The 19,295-nt window shown below is 51.3% G+C and overlaps 1 protein-coding gene across 1 annotated transcript; it reads left to right on the top strand.

Moving 5' to 3' along the window:
* Window positions 1–454: 454 nt before the first annotated feature.
* On the top strand, window positions 455–2,476 carry HOXB13 (homeobox B13; the record flags this gene model as incomplete). Its single annotated transcript, XM_084237248.1, has 2 exons — window positions 455–1,064; window positions 2,223–2,476. The coding sequence occupies 2 exons, from the start codon at window positions 455–457 to the stop codon at window positions 2,474–2,476; spliced, it is 864 nt and encodes a 287-aa protein (XP_084093374.1).
* Between the last annotated feature and the right edge of the window lie 16,819 nt (window positions 2,477–19,295).

The following is a 19,295-nucleotide window of genomic DNA, read 5'->3' on the forward strand; positions in this document are numbered from 1 at the left end:
GAGGGAGAAGAGGCAACGGAGGTGGGGCCTGGCTCCTGTCCCTTCTCCCTCCTACCCACCCCCCACCACATCCCCCCGCCCCCCCCCCAGCCCTGCAGAAAGCAGCAAAAGGACACCCTTCTTCTCTCGGTTTCAAAAGCAAAGAGAGAGGGAGAGAAAGAGAGGGGCGGGGTGAGAGAGCAAGAGAGCGAGCGCGAGGCGGGGGTTAAGTATTTTCGCAATTTCTGCCATGAAGATTTTACTAGCGTCTCTCCTCCAGGCCAGCCAATCAGCGCTCGTGCCTGGGCCCCTGCGTCTCTTGCGTCAAGACGGCCAGGCCCAGCGAATGCAGGTGCCTTGAGATCTGTGAACGATTTAAAACGCCTTGGATTCACCCAACCTAGGTGGGGAGAGAGAGCTGGGTGCCCCCTGTACCCCCCCAGTCCCGGCACCCCATGAACGGACCCTCGGCCCCATGGAGCCCGGCAGCTATGCCACCTTGGACGGGGCCAAGGATGTGGAGGGCTTGCTGGGAGCTGGCGGGAGTCGGAATCTAGTCGCCCACTCCCCACTGACCAGCCACCCTACGGCGGCGGCGCCTACGCTGATGCCTACTGTCAACTATGCCTCCCTGGATCTGCCAGGTTCTGCAGAACCTCCAAAGCAGTGCCACCCATGCCCTCCCGGGGTGCCCCAGGGAGTGTCCCCAGCTCCAGTGCCTTATGGCTACTTTGGAGGCGGGTACTATTCCTGCCGAGTGTCCCGCAGCTCTCTGAAGCCCTGTGCCCAGGCAGCCACGTTGGCCGCCTACCCAGCGGAGGCTCCCGCAGCGGGGGAGGAATACCCCAGCCGGCCCACCGAGTTTGCCTTCTATCCCGGGTATCCGGGTCCCTACCAGCCTATGGCCAGTTACCTGGATGTGTCAGTGGTGCAGACCCTGGGAGCCCCTGGAGAGCCGCGCCACGACTCCCTGCTGCCTGTGGACAGTTACCAGCCTTGGGCCCTCTCCAGTGGCTGGAACAGCCAGATGTGTTGCCAGGGTGAACAGAACCCACCAGGACCCTTTTGGAAGGCAGCATTTGCAGGTAAGCTGCCCCACTACTCAGGTCCCCTGGGCTCTGATTGTGGAGGTGTAGGCCCAGCTGGCATTGCCTGGGAGGAAGAGGAGGGAGACTTGGGGCTGGTGAGGAGGAGCTTGGTGTTCCTGGGTTAGTTATGTAGGATTTGGGGGGTTCAGGACACTGGAGAGCCTGGGTGGGGGCCCCAGAAGCTCAGTAGGAGGAGCTTGAGCTGGGTGCTATCTGAAACCTTGGGACCACCAGGGACCTCACCTCCCCAGGAGGCCCCGGGAACAGTCTGAGTGTTTCTTTGCTATTGGATGGGTCTCAGGGTGTCCCTACCCAGCAGGATTTCAGTTTAGTTCTACACAAAAGCGAAATAATTCTTAATTCACTGAGTGGAGGGTGAGGGTGGGTAGGAACAGAGATACTGGATGTTCTGTAAAGAATACCTCTTTGGGCCTCCCAGGTGGCGCAGCAGTTGAGCGGTGGGTTGCGAAGCTGCCCCCAGCCTCTGCAGTGCCGGTTCATTCCCTGGCCACCGGGTGAGGGTCCCACATGGCACGCAGATCTCTCCTGCTACCCACTACTCCCCTCAGCAGTGTACTTCGTCAGTCTGCCTGTTCTGTTCCCCGCTCTGGCTCTGGTGAATTCTCTCACCCTCTCGCGCTTCTGACTGTACCCAGTGCTTGTATAAATAAATAAATAAATAAATAAATAAATAAATAAATAAATCTTAAAAAAAAAAAAAAGAATACAACCCCTTCCTTTCTCTCAGATGAACTTTTCAGTTTCCAAAGGAAAATTGATTTCCTCTAGTCATGTTTCCTGTAGTCATGAGTTAGGGGTGTGTGTGTATGTGATTTTGTTTATAAAGCCTATGTGTGGTCCAAAGACAGAAAATGCATGTGAGGGTGGACAGGTGTGATCACAGGCAAAGGTCTGGCCGTATGTGGTGGGTCTGTCTGCAGGCTTGCAGGTGTGAGGGCACTGGAGGGTGAAGGTGGTCTTCCAGGAGCCCAGTCCTTACAAGGCTGAGCCGTGATCAGAGAACCAGGCTGAAGCGGAGGTGATCTGTGTTTTTTAGGGGAGGGGGAGCACACCTGCACGGGTAGTTTGTGTGTCCTAGGTCTGCACAGTGGGTGCCAAGCTTGTCTTTATCTCCCTCCCTCTCCTGCCTGGCAGACTCAAGTGTGCAGCAGCCTCCTGACAGCTGTGCTTTCCGCCGAGGCCGCAAGAAGCGCATTCCCTATAGCAAAGGGCAGTTGCGGGAGCTGGAGCGAGAGTATTCAGCTAACAAGTTCATCACCAAGGACAAGAGGCGCAAGATCTCGGCAGCCACCAGCCTCTCAGAGCGGCAGATCACCATCTGGTTTCAGAATCGCAGGGTTAAGGAGAAGAAGGTTCTTGCCAAGGTCAAGACCAGCTCTACTCCATGAAGGAGCTTCGTGGTTAGGGGTAGGGGGTGGGGAGGGGAAATGGGGGTATTTTGGGGAGACCCGGAGCCTTTCAAGGTCAGGAAGGAATCCAGGATTCTGCTGAGTGGCTTCCAGGGGTGACACTTCCCAGGCTCCTGGGCTGTTTCTCAGGGACAACCTGGGTACCCCGTATGTCCCAGAGAGCCCCAGTGGGACCCAGAGTTACAGCCCGATCTGCCAGGACACCACCATCTGAAGGACTTGTCCTAATCATAATCGCTCATCCTGGCGGTGTCGGTAACCACCATAACCAGCACTAGTTTCCATAATAATTCCTCTAGTGTTTTCTATCTGGAGCGCTGTGGAGCAGTTTAGAAATGGCCTTCATGGATTGAGAAGATCATGAATAAACTTGGAAGGAGACCTGTGGCAGGGCAGCTTCCTATGGGTCCCCTTCCATTTCCAGAACTCACCCTCCATTCCAGTGACCCAGGGGAGGGGAGAAAAGGCAACTCACCCCTGTGACCATGTGGACACTGCTGGAGGGTCCCTCTCCCTCTGTGCTCACTCCCTAGGTTGTAACCCACTGGCTTTGGAAGTTCTGGTCCCCCACTCTTTAGATTTTGTCCTGTACAAATGAGGTCAGTGGCTCCCCTCCACTGCTTGCAGAGAGATGGGGTTGGAAGGAGAAAGTGCCTGGTTAATGCACCATTTCTCTCCCCAACATTGCAAGTCTTCTCTTAACATTCCTGGTGGTTCTTACTTGTCATGATTCGTTGGCCATTCGGGAGCCACGTGAAATAGGTGTTTGTAGCCTGTAGATTCGCCCCTCCTGGGACAAACGGTTCCAGGACTAAGAGTCTAGCTTACCCGCAGGCACCTCCCAAAGGCCGCTAAGCCCAGGTACACCTCCCCAACACCGCTGCTGCAGCCCAGAGGGAAAGAAAACCAGAAAATGGCCCCTTTCACCACCCATTTCTCTTCCGCTTTCCTCCTGTGACACCCAGAGAGCTTGGGAGTTTCAGGCCTTTTTGCGGATTAAAGATCCGCACACAGTAGAACCACCAGGGTTCAGGGTCGGGGGCCCGGTGGGCCCAGGAGACGGAGGCTCCAGTGTTCGTTTCTTTTTCGTTTTACGCTCTTTTCAGCCCACGTACCCGGCATCCCGGGCGGCTGGAAAGCGGGTTGGCACCAACTCTCTTTTCCCGTCCGCCTGAGGACACGTAGTGTGGACCCCCAGAAACCCGGAGCACACGGGCCGCTCGCGCAACCCGAGGACATTAACAGGGAGTCTCCGCTCTCTGCCGGCGCCCCGATGTTGTGCTCCTGGGCTCGGTGGCCGGCGGGACGCGCCACGGTGGCCACGCAGCCCAGCCAGCGGGTTTGCCTTGGGTCCTCCTGCAGCCGGGCCTGGGGTCCCCTAGACACGCTCCGTGCGATCCAGCGCACAGGCGTGAAGCGGTGGGGACCTGCGGCCCGCGATGCGGGGGGCGGGGACCAGCGGGTGGGCGCTCCCTAGCCCGGGAGGCCTGCGAGCGCGCCCAGCCCAGGGATTCGGGCGATCATGGCCGGGATCCGGTAGGACGAGAGCTCAGTCCTCGCTGCCGGAAGCGACTCAGACTCTTCAAACATCTATCACCAGAAAGGAGCCCGAGTGGAGGGGAAGCCCCCCAAGGCTGGCGCACCCTCCCCACCCCCCACCCCCGTCACCTTAGCATTTGCTTCTGAGCCCCAAATCCTCCCTCGCCGCTGCAGAAATGGCGAGGGTTCGGCGCAGATGGGCAAGTGGTATGTGCATTGGACAGATGTCGGGGTGCGCCTTGGTGCGGGTTCCCCACTCGGGGAGGAGAAAAGGCCCTAAGAGGGGCTGCTGGGTGACCTCCTAACCGAGAGGGGCCTCGGTAGAGGCCTGAAGGACATGGGTCTCGAGACTCTGCGCCCCCAGGGCTCTAACGCCGCCTCTCCGTAATTGGGGTCTTTGAGTTTCGGGGCTCCTCTTATTCGCTGGCAAAGATTTCAGAAGGAACAAAAGATTTGGGGTTTTAGAGATTTATTTCGCGACGAATGTGAGTTTGGACTATTAAAAAGACAAGGGCGCCCCCTTCCGGCAGAAGCGCGCCGCGTCAGGGACACCCTCGCGTTTGTTCCCGAGTCAACCCCCCAACCCGGCCTCCCCGGCTTCTCAGACCTGGGGCCTCTGACCCCTCCGGCCGGGAGGTCCCGGGCGGCGTGTGAGAATGCCAGCAGCCCGAGTCGCCGGGCATTGGGCCAGGGTTTCGGGCCAGTCGCCGAGAGGCCCAGGAGGCGGGCAGGGAAGGCGGCACGAGCAGCCGAGCGGTGCCACCTGCCCTCGGCGCAGGTCTTCGCTCCACTGGGCTTTGTATTTATCTTCTTCGCGGGCACAATTCTTAGGGGACTCCCTTCCAGCCCCACCCACTTTATTTTTCCCCCTGAACGATTTACTTCCATGGAACCTGAGCAAAAAGAATTTATATTTGAGTTGAACACTTTCATGGAGCCCTTTTCCAAACACTAGCTTACTCCCGAGGCGATTTTAGGTCTTTCCACCGAGATGGCCATTAAAAAAAAAAAAAAAAAAAAAGGTCACTAACTGGGATCTAAATTACAACAAAATTCATAGAGCCATACTTACCTGCCCGCAGCTAAAAATGGGGCCGTTTTAATCTACGGGAGACAGTGTTTTGCTAAAAATTAATCAGATTGAAACGTGTGAACACAACATTCACCAAAAGGTAAAATCAGACAATATACTCACGACACATACACGCAGAGGCGCACAAACACACTCGGAGAACACACCAGGCTCCTTTCACCAATTCCAGGCCGTAGTTTTACTCCGGGCTGCTCTGGGCTGCTCCCTCCCGCCGAGTCTCAGCAAGTCCAAACGGGTGGCGGCGACTACGTTGGCTCGGAGCCGAAGTCACCTCAAACTAAAGCAGGTGCATTTTATAGGCCACCAGAGACTGAATTAGGGGGCAAAGATGGAGAGGTGTGGAGGCTCGACCCCCGAGCCCGAGCGCAGCGCGAGTCCCTGGCTGCAGCTCCCAGGTTCTTCACTCCGGCCCGCCACGCCGCCCGCGGGGTTCACTCACCAGGCCGCGACCTGCCAGGATCTGCATTGCCAGCTCCCCCCGCCCCGCACCCCCGCCACAGCACCCCCTACTCTGAGGGATTCCAGGGTCCAAGCTGCGCCTACTGCCGGGGAAAAAGGCCCCAAACAAGGCCCCCGGCTCCTTCCTCTTAACAGCAGCAGCCTGCCGTCCCGCCCCTCCAGCTCTCTGCTCCACCGTGAAGTTTTAGCCACAATCCTAGGTGTTGTCTTTTAATCAGGCCTCCATGGGGGCACACCCCCAGTGTCCCCCCTCCGGTCCCGTCTCACAATCTGAATTGAATGCATGGACCCATTACCGTAAACTTGCAATGAAGCTCGGAGACGGCTGCAGAGGGGGCCATGGCAAGTTCCTAGTTTTTTGAAATAAATTTGTGCTGTGTTCACACCCACCTGAGCAGGTCCCCTCCCGGAAGGGGTGGGGGGGAACCCCTGGGGCGACCCTTGGTCTCTTACCCGAGTGGGACACCCGCCACTCCCCCCGGGAGCTCGGCTGGGCCCCGAGAGTGGCGAACACATCCCGTGGGGACCCGGCGCCAGCCTTTCCTCCGGCCGCGCCCGCGGGTTCCTGCGCGGTAGAAAGCGGGTGGGCTGGGCCGAGCAGCCCGAGAAAGAATTCCCCCACCAGTCCCCATTCCCTAAACTGAATCCCTAAATGAGAGCGGGACCGGGGGCCGCCGGAATTCCGTCACCCCCAGAACGACAAGGAGGGAGAGCCGGCGTCTGCGGGCACCCGGACGCGAGGGGAGGGCCGGACACTGCCGTGGAACTTGAAGTTTCGAGCTGGTGGTCCCCACCCACCCGCCCCCACTCTCCTAAACGCCTTATGGAAAGAGGGGGGAAGGCAAAGAGCAGCAGGGGAGAGGCCGGCGGGCGGGGGAAGGACCGGCGCCGGCGGGAAGCGCGGGGCCGGGGCGAGGCGCCGAGGCCGGGGTTCGCTCTGCCGTCTTCGCCGGACTCGCAGCCGCGAGTTGGGGAGCGGGGGGCTGTGCACCCTCTCGCTGAGCCCCGCCCCGACCCCGCCGGGAGGGAGGCACCCTCGGCTGCGCTCCTGCGGTTCCTCCTCCAGCCTCGGGCGCGGAGGCCCGCGCGGCGGGGAGGCTGCGACCTTGGGGCGGGCGCCTGCAGCTCGGGGCCTGGGGGCCAGTTGGGTGCCGGTCCTGGCCTTTCGGAAGGAACGAGAACGTTGCGCCTGTTGGTCAGCCCAGAGACTCGTGCATTTTACTCCTTCCAAGAGGGCGTTTCTCCCCAGTCAGGTAACCTCGCTGATCCGCGGGCCGAGGCAGTGCCGCGCTCGGCCAGCCACCCGCCCCCGGGCGCCCTGCAGCGGCCCTCCCGGGAATTTGGGGGCCTCCGCGGTTTCGGCGGGCTGGGGCCGGGGGACGGCAGGCTCTGGCGGAGACCGTGGCGGGGAGGAGACCTCTTCGGTTCTTGCAGAGACCGGCAGCCGCCAGGGCCGAAAGAAACAAAGAAGGCGCTTCGCAGCACCCGGGACGGGCGCGGCCTCGCGGCGGGCTGGGCGGGTGCGGGCGGGGCGAGCCGCCGGGCTCCCGAGGAGCTGACGTTTGTCGCCGACTGGATGGAATATCCCAGCACAGGAAAAATTAAAATTATTGTTATTATTTCTGTTTAAAGCTATCATATTACTTTACAAAATACCTGCTTTGAAAATTGGGAGGAAGATGATTTACTAACATCCCCCTTAAGGGAAATGTTCTTAGAAATGACAAACCAGTGCATTGTAGTCTCTGCTGCCTTCCCCTTTCCTGCACCCTCTTCAGAAGCTGGAGCCTGGGGAGGCTTGGTGAGTGGGGGATCTGAGAAGCAATTGGAGGGGATCCTCACCTCCCATGGTGCTCCTATGGCACTGAGCGCTGCAGACTTGCTCTCAGCCCAGAACCCGGCAATGCGGGGCCACATGCCCAAGTCCTCACTCACTGGCGCAGCTGATGAGTCAGTCTTGGGATGGGCAAGGGAATGGGTGGACACAGGCAGGACTCACCTAACACCCCCTGCGCCACCCCCATAACTCACCCTCAGAGCGACTGCTTCCACAATGACAAAACTCACCAGTGGACGAGCACTTTATAAAATGAGGAAACTGAGGCCAAGAGATAGCAAGTTACTTGATGGGTGTCACTCAGGGAGCAGTGGCAGAGCCCAGCTGAAAGCAGGAGCTCTTAAACCTAAGCTCCCTGGTCTACAACCAACAGAGGAAAACAGGAAACCCAGCCTCCCCGGCCAGATAGCTCTCCTCATAAATCCCTCTAGAGTGACGAACATTTGTTTCTGGCTGGAAGCATCTCCTGAGATCACACTGTAAGCTCCAACTTCCCAGCTTCTCCTGGGTGCATCCTGTAGATTTGCATAAGTGCAAACACTTGGGATGAAATTCACAAGTGGTACTTTGGCTCAGCCCACTGCTCACTCATCCAGTGCCTGCTGCAAGAGTGGGAGGCTGAGGAGAGAACATGGAAAGGCAGTCTCCACAGAGCCCTGCCTCTCCCTGGCTGCAGCATCTTGGGTCTGGGGATTCTAAGTGACCTGCGGCAGGCCGAGGTCTTTATCCCCTGACTTCTGGATTGTGAGTTGGGCAAATGCTGCTAGAACAAATGGGGGACAGGGAATGAGAAATATTGGTCTGTGCCGCCATTCTGGGAAGCAGCAGGAGAGGGTTCCCAGAATGGCTGAGTGGGGGAAGGACTTAGAAAGATGCTCAGAATACCAAACCCAGAAGGAAAGATGTGGGCAAAACTCCGGGGAGGGGTAGGAAAAGGCATGTCGGGGAGGGCGAACTGGGTCCTGGTTGGGTCAGAGCGACCAGAAGGGGTGTTCTCACTGATACCTGCTCCCTGGGGTGACGCTTCCCAGCGGTGCCACGGCATCGTGGCCTCCCACCCTCCCAAGCGAGCAGCGCTGGCCCTGGTGAGGGACCAAGAGACAGCTTTCTGGGATCCTGGTGGTGCCCCTGCCACAGAGCTCTGTCCCCATTTTTGGTTGGCCCAGCCTGTGGCCTCCGCCCTAAGCGGTGGATGTTTGTCTAGGGTCTTTGTGGGGTAGACTGCTGGAGTTCGCCGCCCCTCCCCCTCCAGGCAGGGTTTTGTCTTTGAACTTGAATCTGGCGGTGAACATTAGTTCAGCCCTCAGAAGCTAGACCCATACCCTCAGCGGGTGGAGGGAAGGGGGCGAGGGAGAGGTGTGGAAGGTACCAGAAGGCGAGAGGCCAAGTCCCTCCATGACAAGCCTGCGTTGCTTTATCAGCGAGCTTCGAGCCTTTGCCTTCCGCGGAAAACTCGCCGCACCAGCATTTCAACGCATGACTTTTGCTGCCATACCGTAAATTAGAACAATATGTTAGTCAGGATCAACGTAATGTAGCTTTTCCCTTATTCGTTATTCATGTTATCTTATTTTTAGGTAGTACAATCCCCTTATTTATTTTTTTAATCCCCTATTTTTTTAAATCATCGGAATAAACAAATAGACAATAGCAAACGAATAAGAGCGAAAGCAGATGAATTTTTAGAGAAAATTCGAGTGGGTCGCAAGGCCAATGCCTTTGTGTTTTAGAAGCACCGTCGGGGGTGGGGGGGGATAAACACAGAGGGCGGCTGCTGAGCGCGGGAGCCCTGAGTCTCCTCAGCATTGGAACAAACTTGGTAAGTGGGGCGTCTCCCCTTCAGCCGTGACCGGGGAAATACTGGTCCCCGTAGCTGGACCCGGGAAACTGGTGAGTCCTTCCCAGCGAACAGGCCACGGGGGTGGGGTGGGGTGGGGTGGGGGGTGTGGGGGGGAGCTGTTGAGAGGTTCTTGTGTTTTTTTTGTTTTTTGTTTGTTTGTTTAAGAAACCAGGGTTTTGGTGCAAGAGAAAATCCAAGTCTGGACCAGGGGGTCTGGCTTAAGAAAACCCAGTCTAAGGGGGAATCGGGTGCTCAGGGCGGGCTGGGAAATGGGGTGGGGTCTGGGGGACTGTTCCAGGTCTTCCGGGGCTTTCTCCAAGCATGGAATGTCACTTCTAGCAAGGCTGTGCCAGCGAGGGCCACAACACTCCACCCCCAACCCATGAGAAGTTCTCCCCTCTTTATTTAGGCCAGATAAAAGGCCTGGAGGCAGTTCCTCGCTGACAAATATCTAGAGGAGAGAGAGAGAGAGAGAGTTATCTTGTTCTCACCTTGCCTCCAGCCAGCAATTTGAAACTGATCCTGGACCAGGGGAGTTTGTTATCTTCTCCCAACCATGGATTCCCAGGCTTTCTGGACCCTGGGGAAAAATCTAGCCAACATCTCTCCCTTTGTCTAGCCTTTGGTGAGAAGAGGTGTGGACGCCAGCATCCGGTTCAAGGACCTGGCCTTCATCTTTCAGAGCAAGCGGAACACCTTGTCATTCTGACCTGGGGGTCCTGAGCAGTTCTGGAGGAGAGACAGAAGCCGCAAGAAGTGTCTTTTAATTTTAGTCTTTTGCTCCATTCCACACCCCTGCTTTTTCTGTTCTCAGTTCGGTTGAGGAGAAATAATCTGATCCAAAACGAAGTCCTTTATTTGGAAAAATATATGTGAAGGATACATGAGGGACTCTGTCAGAAATGGCCATAAGTCTTAGGCACTTGGATTGTTTTGAGTAAGTTGGGTCCAAGAGGTTAGGAGAGCTGGTTTATCAGATTGAATCTGGGCATGGATTTAGAATAAGAGAGGGCACATCTATACTGAGCCCCAAAGGCATAAAACTAAATACACTGAAGTAATTACTCCCGATATTTCTGCATTAAGAAAACCTCAAAGTGTAAAAACCCAGTTTAGATCACAGAAACTAGACTATGGCGCTGTAAACACATATTTTAAAAACTTTTACTAGACAACTTTCTTTTAATTTTTTCCCATTCTTTGTTTCAAAGCTCATGTTTTATAATTTGCAACTACTACTATTAGTTATTTTGTGTCTCCCCTTCCCAACTTAGTTATATGCTTCCTATCGTGGTTTTATCTTTTTTTTTTAAGATTTATTTTCTTTATTTATGCATACAAGAACTGGGGTATAGGACCGAGGTGCGGGGAGGGGTGTGTGTGTGAGAAGATTCACCAGAAACAGAGTGGGGAGCAGAACAGGCTGATCTACTGAAATATGCCACAGTGGCTGGTGATAGCTTGGTAGTGCTGAGACTTTAACCCCTGCGCCACCAGGGGAGCCCTCCTATCGTGGTTTTAAAATACACTATGCATTTATCATGCCATGATTTCCTGTTTCTGCAGTCTTATAGATGCCATTTTAAAATATATAATATACAAATTAAAAAGTTGTTATAATTTAGAAAATGATTTTTTTCTAATGTTGGTCATTTGAGTTGTTTGCACCTTTAAAAAGTTTTTCTCTGATTATAAAAGTGGTACATCCTGATTGTTAAGAATTTCAAAAATAGGGCCTCCCTGGTGGCCTAGGGGTTAAGTCTCAGTGCTATCACCACAACCACCCAGCCCACTGTGATGGCCTGAGTTCCATCCCAGAGAGCTAACCCATATATAGTGCAACGGACCTCTCTAGTCTGGCTGGCTGCTCCCCTTAGCAGTTGTATTTATTTGTTGTTATATTTATTTCAGTAAATCTGCCTGCTCTGCTCCCCACTTTGTCTCTGGTGAATCTTTTCACCCCTCCCCGCCCCCTCATCTATACCCCAGCTCTTCTATGAAGAAATAACATATTTTTTAAAAAAGAATTTCAAAAATATTATTTTTTTAAAATTATAAAGAAAAAAGTAAAACCATCCTATAGCCTACCACTCAGTTAAACAAAGCTAATTTTTGTTGTATTTTCTTCAATTTTTCCTTAGACATGTGTATCATTTCAAAATTGAAATTCTACATATTTTCGTATCTTACCTTTTAATTGGTATTAGATTATGAACATTTCTCAGAGTCATTAAATATTCTTCAAAAGCCTAATTTATTGATTGCATATAATCTAATCCTCCAGGCATGCCACAATTTTGAAAAACATTTCTCTAATTATTGGTCATGTAGATTGTTTCTATGTTTACTTTTTAAAAATAATTCATAAGGGAAAAAGAGAACACTGTTATGCCCTAAGTGTGTTTGATAGGGAGAGAAGAGTTCAATCTCCCTGGGAATAGAATGATTGTAGCTTAAAAATTTCCTTTCTGGGGCCTCCCTGGTGGCGCAGCGGTTGAGCGCTGGGTTGCGAAGCTGCCCGCAGCCTCTGCAGCGCCGGTTCGATCCCTGGCTGCTCCTGGCCACCTGAGGAGGGTCCCACGTGGCGCGCAGACCTCTCCTGCCGCCCGCTGCTCCCCTCAGCAGTGTACTTCGGTCCATCTGCCTGCTCTGCTCCCCGCTCTGGCTCTGGTGAATTCTCTCACCCTCCCGTGCTTCTGACTGTACCCAGTGCTTGTATAAACAAAACAAACAAACAAATAAAATAAATAAATAAATAAAACATGCCTCTATTTAAAAAAAAAATTTCCTTTCTGTAGCACTTATTGGGAGGGAACAAAAAGGGACCTTTTTTAGGATGCTTGAAATACCCCATGTTTTGATCAGTGTGGTGTTTACATGGTGTGAATATATGTGAAAAATGCATTAAGCTGAATGTTTGACATTTGTGCACTTCACTGTATAAAGTTAAACACTCTTTCCCAGCCCACAAACCTATATATGTTTAACATAGAAAAAAAACAATGCAGGGAAGAGATAAGTAGAGGAAGGTGGGAACCAAGCCCAGCTGGATCTATTCACCCCTTGCTAGTGTACTATCTTCGATTCATAGAAACCAAAAATAAGTATTTGACAACCAGAGAGGGGTAGAAAAAAAATAGATCCTGTCTGGCCCTCCAACTTCAGTGTTAACCTTGTTCGGTAAAGAGTTTTTCTGCCATAGTTGCAATCCTGTAGCTTTGAATTTCCTTAGTGAGTAGAAGAGGAATAGCAATAAAGGAATTACAAAAGAGGTTTACAATGAGAGTTAAAATGAACATATAAATAGCTGACTGGGCTAACATTTTCATGTGGAATGGAAGGAAGGTGCTTTACATAGAATATGAAATTTTTTTAATTTCAGAAAAAATGCATCTTGGAACCATTTTGTGATTTACTTTTTGACTTAAAAAGACATAGCAGGTGGACTTGGTACTGCAGGACACTGCTGTCCAGGAGTGGGGAAGACCCCCAAGGGCGGGAGGGGTGTCTACTATCCTGTGAGGCTGGCTACACATATACTTAATCCTGGGGTGCTGAAGGAGAAGAAACCATCCTTCCAATTATGTGGCACCTCCCCTGCTTCCTGTTGTGCTTCAGCTGGAAGACTGCTACAACCACGGCACAACACTCAGCTGTGATTTCTTTTTTTCATTGTCATTTCACTCTTTCCATTTAGGATCAAAATAAGGTAGGATTTTTAATATCTTATGAACAAAGACATCTTTCTATGTCTGAAAAAACATATTTCTCTGTAAAAAACTTTCCTTCTTTTGAGGTATAACATAATTCAGTAGGCTGAATTGTTCTTAATTATATGGCTCAAGAGATATTTATTTACCATGTAATCTCCATTTAGACCAATATATAAAATATTTCCTATAAATCTATAGGTTCTTTCCTGCTCTCCTACAGTCTAATATTCCAGAGGTCATTGCTATTCTGATTTCTATTGCTAGTGATTATTTTTGCCTATTCTTTTTTTTTAATAATTTTTTTTTATAGAGGCATGCTTTATTTATTTGTTTGCTGGTTTGTTTGTTTGTTTTGTTTATACATGCACTGGGTACAGTCAGAAGCGCGGGAGGGTGAGAGAATTCACCAGAGCCAGAGCGGGGAGCAGAGCAGGCAGAAGGACCGAAGTACACTGCTGAGGGGAGCAGCGGGCGGCAGGAGAGGTCTGCGCGCCATGTGGGACCCTCCTCCGGTGGCCGGGGAGCTGCCGGGGATCGAACCGGCGCCGCAGAGGCCGCGGGCAGCGTCGCAACCCAGCGCTCAACCGCTGCGCCACCGGGGAGGCCCGCCTATTCTTTTTTTTAAAGATTTATTTATACATCCAAGAGCTAAGGTATAGACGAGAGGTGTGGGGGGTGAGAGGATTTACTAGAGACAGAGTGGGGAACAGAACAGGTGGATTGACTGAAATACACTGCTGAGGGGAGCAGTGGGCGAGTCAGAAGAGGTCTGCTGTGCCATGTGCGTCATCTCCCTGTCTGGGGATTGAACTCGTGCTGCAGTGGCTTCGGTTAGCTTCATAGTGCGGTGCTTGCGCCACCAGGGAGTCCCTAATTTTGCCTATTCTTGAACCTGGTATAACATTATACAGTCTATACCCTTTTGGGTCTGGTTTATGCCAGTCAACAAAATATCTGTGCTATTCATCTATCTTGTAATGTGTGATAGTAGTTTATTCTTTTAAATTGCTCTATGCTATTCCATTGTGTGGACATACCACCTTAGGTATCCATTCAGTTGTTTATGAATTTTGGACTTGTTTCTATTTTTGGCTATTAAGAATAAAACTATTGGGCCTCCCCGGTGGCGCAGCGGTTGAGCGCTGGGTTGCGAAGCTGCCCGCGGCCTCTGAGGCGCCAGTTCGATCCCCGGCTGCTCCCCGGCCACCAGAGGAGGGTCCCACATGGCGCGCAGACCTCTCCTGCCGCCCGCTGCTCCCCTCAGCAGTGTACTTCGGTCCTCCTGCCTGCTCTGCTCCCCGCTCTGGCTCTGGTGAATTCTCTCACCCTCCCGTGCTTCTGACTGTACCCAGTGCTTGTATAAACAAAACAAACAAACAAACAAACAAACAAATAAATAAATAAATAAATAAAACATGCCTCTATAAAAAAAAATAAAAAAAAAAAGAATAAAACTATTATCAATATTCTTGAATAGGTCTTTTGGACTCATTTCCTATAGAATTTCTGGACTATAGGGAAGGCATATGTTTAACTTCACTAGTGATATCTTTAAAAATCAAATAATCTAAGTTCCAGTCTCTATTCCCCACAAGTGGTTCATGTTGTCAGATTTTAGAGTAAGAAAAATCTTGCCTTAGTGGAGATCATGCCATTTGCTTGAATGTCTATAATGAGCTTATTTTAAAGACTTAGTGAGCTGAGATCTTGGGCAGCAGAGACTTAAGTTCATTGATAGCAGAGCACCAAAGCTCATATATCTGCTTCTCCTGGGAGCCTCCCTCCACTGACCCAGTCCTGGGGCACAGTTGCATCTGCAAGTCGTGTCTCTGTGGATCCCACCAATCTCCAAAGGTTGGGGCATAGAAGAAGTGTGACCAAGGTCAGTGGTCAGGATCAGCAGGGCCCAGGGGCCCCAGAATAGTGCTAGAAGCTTGAAGTGATTCTCCTCAGTCCTGATTTGGAAGCTGAGTTATGACTTGGGAAATTTATTGCCCTGTGGTTTTTAACAAGAAGTGATCTATCTTCCCAGCAGAACTTCCATTACTGGTGACAGGTGCCTGGAGCCAGTTTATTAAAAACCATCATTTCAACCCCCAAGGTGAAGGTGCCACAGTGTGTTGGAGCAGAATGCTAATTTCTAGCTCCACACCATAATCTGGGTCATGGAGAGAGCATTATGAGACATTTTCATATTGCTACTTCTGCAGCTGCACCCGAGTCCAGGGAGCAGTAGGACCTGCCTGCATTTCCTCGGTTACGCTCCCTCTTCCCACCAGGGAAACAGGCCCCACAGGCCCCACCAGCTTCCATGGCCTGCGGTGCCCTGGCCTTCTCCTGCCCTGTTCTGTCTAAGGCGCGGTTTCCTCCTTGCTGGTGGCTGTGGTGCAGTAGAATGAGCACTGGATTTCAAGGTGGGCTGGATTCAAGTCCCACCTTTGGCATGGGAGGAATCCCTGATGCTCGTGTGATACTTTTAATTTTCCAAACACATTCACGTTTTTTACCTCATGTGGTTCAGGGAGAGGGGACGAATTTGTCCATTTTACAGAGGGGGTAAATGAACACCCTGGAGGCAGTTTTTTGCTTTTGAGGGTGAAAAGAACCTCCCCGCCCACTCATTGGCTTGTCTCTGACGCCTCCCTTTTCAGCTTTTGAGAGTAGTTCTGAGAAATGTCAACAGGACAAAGGAAATATGAGGGAGATATTTCATGGAGATCTCTCAAGGCTAGCCAGTTGTAATGACCAAGCAGAGTTCCTGTATTCCCATTCAGTCTCCTAGGGGATCTTCCTGGCTGAATTATCCCAATTATCAACTAACTTCCTGTGTCAAGCAGGCCTGGGTGAGTAAAAGGGAGATCTAAGAAAACGGTCTGAATGGACAGGGCAGGAATTAGCCATACAATCGAACCAAGTACAGTTGTGTGTATAGTACAGCCTGTTAGTAACTGTCTCATCAAAAATGCTTGGAGTGGGGTCTCCCCGGTGGCGCAGCGGTTGAGCGCTGGGTTGCGAAGCTGCTCCGCGGCCTCTGCGGCGCCGGTTCGATCCCCGGCTGCTCCCCGGCTGCTCCCCGGCTGCTCCCCGGCCACCGGAGGAGGGTCCCACATGGCGCGCAGACCTCTCCTGCCGCCCGCTGCTCCCCTCAGCAGTGTACTTCGGTCCTTCTGCCTGCTCTGCTCCCCGCTCTGGCTCTGGTGAATTCTCTCACCCTCCCGCGCTTCTGACTGTACCCAGTGCATGTATAAACAAAACAAACAAGCAAACCAGCAAACAAATAAATAAAGCATGCCTCTATTAAAAAAAAAAAAAAAAAGCTTTAAAAAAAATAAAAAAAAAAAAATGCTTGGAGTGGAGACATGGGGGCTGGGAAACCTGATTACCCTTTATTGTGGCAGGGATCTTCCCAAGAAGTGAGGTGAAGGGTCGTTTTCAGCTGCATTGCAGTAAAATATCCATAATTTTGGTTTCTATCTGAATGACATGAACTTTAAATAGTTGTTGTGGAATATCAAATGACTTCCAAGATATGTGGCTGATTTTATGTACTTTTACCATCTCTCTCACTTATATAAAACTGCCTTAGAAGGTTTTGTCCCTCAGGGAATTTGGGGACATATACTTGTAGAGTCAGGAATGGCCACAGTGCAGGTTTTCTAGGATCCCATTCAGACCAGGTAAAGGAGAAGTCCTGGAGCCCTCAGTGGCTTTTACGGGTCTTTTATTGGGATTTTACCGGGCATATGGCAGGCCTCCCAGCCCCCAGCAAATCTTCACTCTATCTGGGCTCTCTCTGCTTCTCTTCTTCTCTTGGCTTCTGTTTCGGCTTCCTCTGCTCTTCTCAGCTTCTGCTGGCGTCCCCGTGACACCGCCTTTAAAAGCCCAGTCTCAGCCCAGGTGAATCCCATCTACCTATGCCCATACCCTATTCCAGGTGCCCGCCACCAGGCATGCCTTCAGGACCGCAAGGATCCATCATCTATCCTGATGGCGGGAGGGCAGAAAGGCCTGACTTTTTTTCCTTACCCTACAATACTATTTCCTTCTTTCTGTGTCTTTTTATTCTGATATTCTACCTGAAGACTCAGGACTATTTTCTTTTTTTTTTTAAGATTTATTTATTTATGCATACAAGAACTGGGGTACAGGCCAGAGGTGTTAGTGGTGAGAGGATTCACCGGAGACAGAATGGGGAGCAGGCGAGACAGGCAAGCAAGCGAGACAGCAGAGGTCCGCTGCACCATGTGGGTCACCTCCCTGACCGGGGATCGAACTCATGCTGCAGTGGCTGCAGATAGTTTCATAGCATAGCTTCATAGTGCTGTGTCTTAACCCCTTGTGCCACCAGGGAGGCCCCTCAGGACTATTTCCTCTCCTCTTTATAAAATATTTGGATAAACAAGATGAACTCATCATTGACGGTTGCCCTAACATCTCAGTGGCCTGGAGGGAAATAATGTCATTGTATCTAATTGACTCTTTCATCTGGATATTTGGTGCCAGGTGGCTTGAGGAGTGGGAGTCTTAGAGCCTGGGGCGCTTGTGGAGTGTGTGTGCAGGTGGCAAGGGAAAACAGTGTTGTCTCCTTCCCAGCCTGGCCCAAGTTGGGGCTGATTTGTCCTTACAGGAGGAACTATTTCCTGGACCTTGGATCTAAGAATCAGCATCTCTTTTCCTGTAAAGTAAGCCAAGACCCTAAAACAAAGGCTTCCCCACCCCCATGCAAAGCCATAGTGGTTTCTCTGCCAGGAAGCATCTCTTTCAACCCAGGTATGCGTAACCGGAGAGCAAGCTGATTTTCGTTGCACTTCAGAGATGATTTGGATACTCCAATAAAAATGTTTTATTTGTCCCTGAGAAGGTTTTCCTGGAAGCATCTCATCATGCCCCATATACTATTTTTATTCTGAAGGTTTGCATGACCCAGAATCATTTTACCCAGCTCTTGGGCTAACATGTGACTCTGGGCTGCAGCCAGCCTGGTTGACTAGAGGCCGATGGGATGAGGTTTGCCTGCCCACCTGTGCCCCACCCAATGCTTACTCTCCACTCTCTAACAGCAGGAAACTGCGGAGTTGTTGCTGCGGGAGAACCTGTGAGAAAGGTAAGTAGGGACAAGGCATTATTCTCCCTAGTCTTGAACCTCCACAGGGAGGGAGACCTGAACCAGGTAATGATACACCATCAGCTTCTAATTACCTGCAAGGTAATTTTCTATCCTGGGCTTCTCTTGGCTCATTCTAAGAAGCGTTCTGTTGAATTCATGGTTTTGCCCTTTCTATTTGGCTCCTCTGTGGGCTCAGCCCTGCTAAGGTTGATTCCTTCCAGCTGCAGGGAGTTAGAGGGCTGAGAAGTGTGGGGCCATTGTTGATGGTGAGATTCAAGAAGAGGACAGCTTTCATTAGGCCCTGGTTTTGCTTCCTCTTCCAGGATGTTCCAGAGACACCAGCATATAACAGAGTTGTGGAACTCACCAGACCCTCTTCACTCAGCTATCATGGCAAAGCTTGACAATTTGACTTCAGGGTCTCAAATCTTAACTTTTGTAGGTGCTGGATAAATGCTAATTGAGTGACTACATAAATGAGAGGTGGATAAATCAATGTATTTCAAAGATGCCGTCACACAGTCAATCACACATCACATACCTGATGCTGCATTCAAAAGTAAATCTCTAAGTCACTTCTTATAATAAAGAATAAAGTTAAAGTGTATTTTGATGTATGTAGCTGGCTTTCCTTGGCAACTGAGGTAGGTCTTTAATTACAGCACTCAATAAAGTGCCTATCACACCACCTCTTTCTCTTTTCAGTCCTGTAAGTCCCTTCTTTCTTCCAAATCCATCAGAATTCCCTTCTCCAAGGCCTTCAGAATAAAGCCTACATTCTGCATTCTGCACCCCCCATTCCTAGCTACCTGTGCAGCCTTTATCACCCACACTGTGTAATGTGCAAACACTGTCTGCAGTGTTTCAATAATTTTGTCTCATTTAATCCTTCTCACAATGAACGCTGTTAATATTTTTTATCTCCATTTTACAAGTGAAGAGTCTACTAGCTAATAGAGGTAGAACCAGGCCTTGGATCCAGGTTATTGACCCCCACATTCTGCTTCCCATGCACACGCCACTCCAGCTATACCCTCAACCCTCTAAACTCCTGCCTTTCACTTCCTTTTATGCACCAGAACATTTCACCTATAGATCTCTGATCACACAGCAGCTCCTACTCCCCCACCTCTGGGGCTCGAAATCCTATCCAGTCTTGAAAGTTTAGCTCAGACATCCACTGCATCCTGAGCTGTGTGTTTTCTCTGCC

This window comes from Talpa europaea (genome assembly GCF_964194135.1).
Source record: "Talpa europaea genome assembly, chromosome: 7".
In the NCBI taxonomy this organism is placed as follows: domain Eukaryota; kingdom Metazoa; phylum Chordata; class Mammalia; order Eulipotyphla; family Talpidae; genus Talpa; species Talpa europaea.